General features: G+C 30.6%; 1 protein-coding gene across 6 annotated transcripts in view; it reads right to left on the minus strand.

Moving 5' to 3' along the window:
- LOC108968302 (long-chain-fatty-acid--CoA ligase 4) overlaps window positions 1-2,931 on the minus strand; it is a 49,776-nt gene that overhangs the window by 5,959 nt on the left and 40,886 nt on the right. For 5 of the 6 annotated variants that reach the window (XM_018932238.1, XM_018932234.1, XM_018932236.1 and 2 more), the window contains one exon: window positions 1,613-1,681. The exons of the other annotated variant lie outside the window; for it this stretch is intronic. In XM_018932238.1, coding sequence (XP_018787783.1) covers window positions 1,613-1,681 — 69 coding nt within the window. The remainder of the gene's footprint in view (window positions 1-1,612; window positions 1,682-2,931) is intronic. 6 annotated transcript variants of the gene reach the window in all.

Genomic DNA, 2,931 nt, shown 5'->3' on the forward strand with positions numbered 1-2,931 from the left:
GTGGCTATTGACAAAAATAGTTTCGCTTTAAATTTTGTTCCTTTTATGGTATTGAAGTTGATTATTATTCTAGTTATATTCTCTGTAGTGTAACGGTCCTGTTATACACAACAATAAGTGCGAAACACTTACCGTTACTTTTTTACAGCTAATTATATTGTGATATCTGTCTTTATAAGCGAGCATTAAAATAGTAGTGAGCGCTGAGCTGATTGCACACCGATTATTTTTACTAAAAAACATTTAATTTCATCAATCAAAAAGTAAGTTTCTTGTTATCTTATTATTAAAAAAAATCATATAGCAAGTCGTCTTACATTTGCCAAAGGACCGATTGAGAATTTGCCGATTGAGAAATGGCGCAACATCTTTTAGACAGACGTGTCGAAAGTTATTCTATGCGGCGGTAAAGGGTCCGGTCAGTATCTAAGACGCTCCCCTAATAGAGAGTACGACCCCAGATTCAGCACAAAAACTATGAAGCTTGGCGGTTTGAATTTCATGGTTTGGGGTGTTTTTCTTTCTATTACGGATAGGTCAGCTCAATCGCCTGGCCTCTATCCTATTGAAAACCTTTGGGCAGACGTTAAGAAAGCCGTATGCAATGACAAACCCAAAAAGAACAATGAGTTGTGGAACGTAGTGCAGCAAGCATGGCAGAACATATCACTAAAAAGATGCCAAAGTCTCGTAGTTTCTATGAAGAGGCGTTGTATTGCTGTTATTAAAAATCATGGCCATGCTACCAAGTACTAATATCTCGTATAGACGGAACTTCCAAAAATCCTTCAGTTWAAAAAAAAAAAAATTTATTACTTTACTACTATTTTACTGCTCCCATCAAATTTCATACATAAACACAACTTTGTGAATAAATATATCTTACACCCACTCAAATTAAAATATTTTTATTAATAAATGTAGCCAGGGAAATATGATAAACTTTTCCATTTCAATTGATGTTAAAATTGTTTAGAATTTAGCATAACTCACAGGTATGTAAAGCTCTAACACCCTCTACTATTTCACTGCTCGCAGCTGTATATTATATTTTAAAATAAATTATAATATTAAACAAATCAAGGATTACATACTGCCACCACTAGGTAATCCGAATTCGAATAAACATAAGTTTGTTGTAACCCGAACAATAACATATCAACTTTTGTACATCTGTGGTGCACGAGGTTTCCTTGAAAGGATAGGTTTTATTATACAACAAATTAAAATAAATTTTTTTGTTTTCCATTTTTTAGAATTTTGGTATTTTCGTAAAACGTAAAAACACAAAAAAAAAATTTTTTTAATTATGTAAAAACAAAATACCAATTCCGTCCAAAAATCAAAATAAAGACACATCTATCCATATGTACATACATATATGTGACCTGGTCTACAAAAAGGGAGCTAACGTGCGAAAACTAGTTTTCTATCACGTGAAAAAGCATCTCATCTTCCATCCGTATCAAACTAAAAAGTGAAAATTGATTTTTTGACCCCTAACGGCTTTCCGTAGACCAGGTCACATATAGACATTTAAACAGTTAAGGATATTGAAAATAAAAAGGAAATACTATGTACAACAAAACACACAAACAAATGAAAGCAAAACCTCAATGTCATCTGCGGCATATCTCGGCTTCTCGTCCATGCCGGCGCCAAATTTCTTAACTGGAAAAGCCTGACACAAAAACAAAAATGAAGAAAACAATAACAACAAACATAATAAAAAACATTTAGATATATGAAGCGATTATAAGAATGAGCAACTTTCTAGGTAAGTTCATGTATCGGTAAGTGTTGTTGGTTGGTGTATGTGAATTTTACTTACATATGTATATACGCGTAAGTATGTACATACATACATATATGCGGCTATAATTATTTACCTTTGAAGTGAATACGAGTTAGGATCATTAAGGTATGCATGCATACTTATGTGTGTGTGTCTGCTGATTTATTTATCGTTTGGTATGATTAAAAATGTTCAGAAGTCTCGCTAGGAATGCTGCTTATAAATAATATTATGGCTAATCGAATTTATTGTTGGTTAATATTTTCGAAATAGAATGCATGCTTCGAACAGTTTTTGTTATCTTAAAAATATTTATAACCACAAAAATCCAATGGCGAAGGACTGTAGAGATTTCATCATCGGCAAATTAGCTTATTAGCCTATCTGCTTTGTTTATTAATTTCATATTTATTTATATATTATAATTTTTTTATTACTTTGAATATTTTATATTCATATATTTCATTATAACATTTAATTATTATAGATTTATACTGTTTAAATTATACAAATTTTTAATTTCTAGTTTTCAGAGGTATTTTAATTATTTTTTACTCATCTAACAAATATCTAATTTTGATAATTTGGAATTTGCAGAATATATTTTTATTAATTATATATATTTTCCAAATTTATTGTTTATTTTAATGTTAATTTGGGGACTTTTGCCATATTTATAATAACAACAAATCGTGTCGAAACATGAGTGGGACCGCGAACCTTACAGAATACCAACATAACTTTTTTTTGTTTAAAAATAACAAAAACTGCTCGAGAGCGCTCGAAGAAATATATTATCGTTTACGAAGATCAAAATATGTGAATTCAGGTACAAAGTCTAAAGTGTAAAGTTGTTAGACGCAATTACTTCCTGCAACAACACAAGTGACAATAAATAATAAACGCCGCACTATCACTATTAATTAAGAGACTTAATGCAGGTGGCGGGCGTAGACGATAACCTGCTGGCAAGTAGTAAAATTTTACAGCAAAACAACAAAATTTATGCAATTAAGCAAAAGATAAACTATTATATAATCAGCTATAATTACTATGCAATTATTAGCAGGCGTCAGATATGCAGATAAAATTTAAAAAGGAAATAAAAAAATATTACAAAAATTAAAAATCGAATG

This window comes from Bactrocera latifrons, unplaced genomic scaffold (assembly GCF_001853355.1).
Source record: "Bactrocera latifrons isolate USDA-ARS-PBARC rearing strain unplaced genomic scaffold, ASM185335v1 scaffold_209, whole genome shotgun sequence".
NCBI classification, from domain to species: Eukaryota; Metazoa; Arthropoda; class Insecta; order Diptera; family Tephritidae; genus Bactrocera; species Bactrocera latifrons.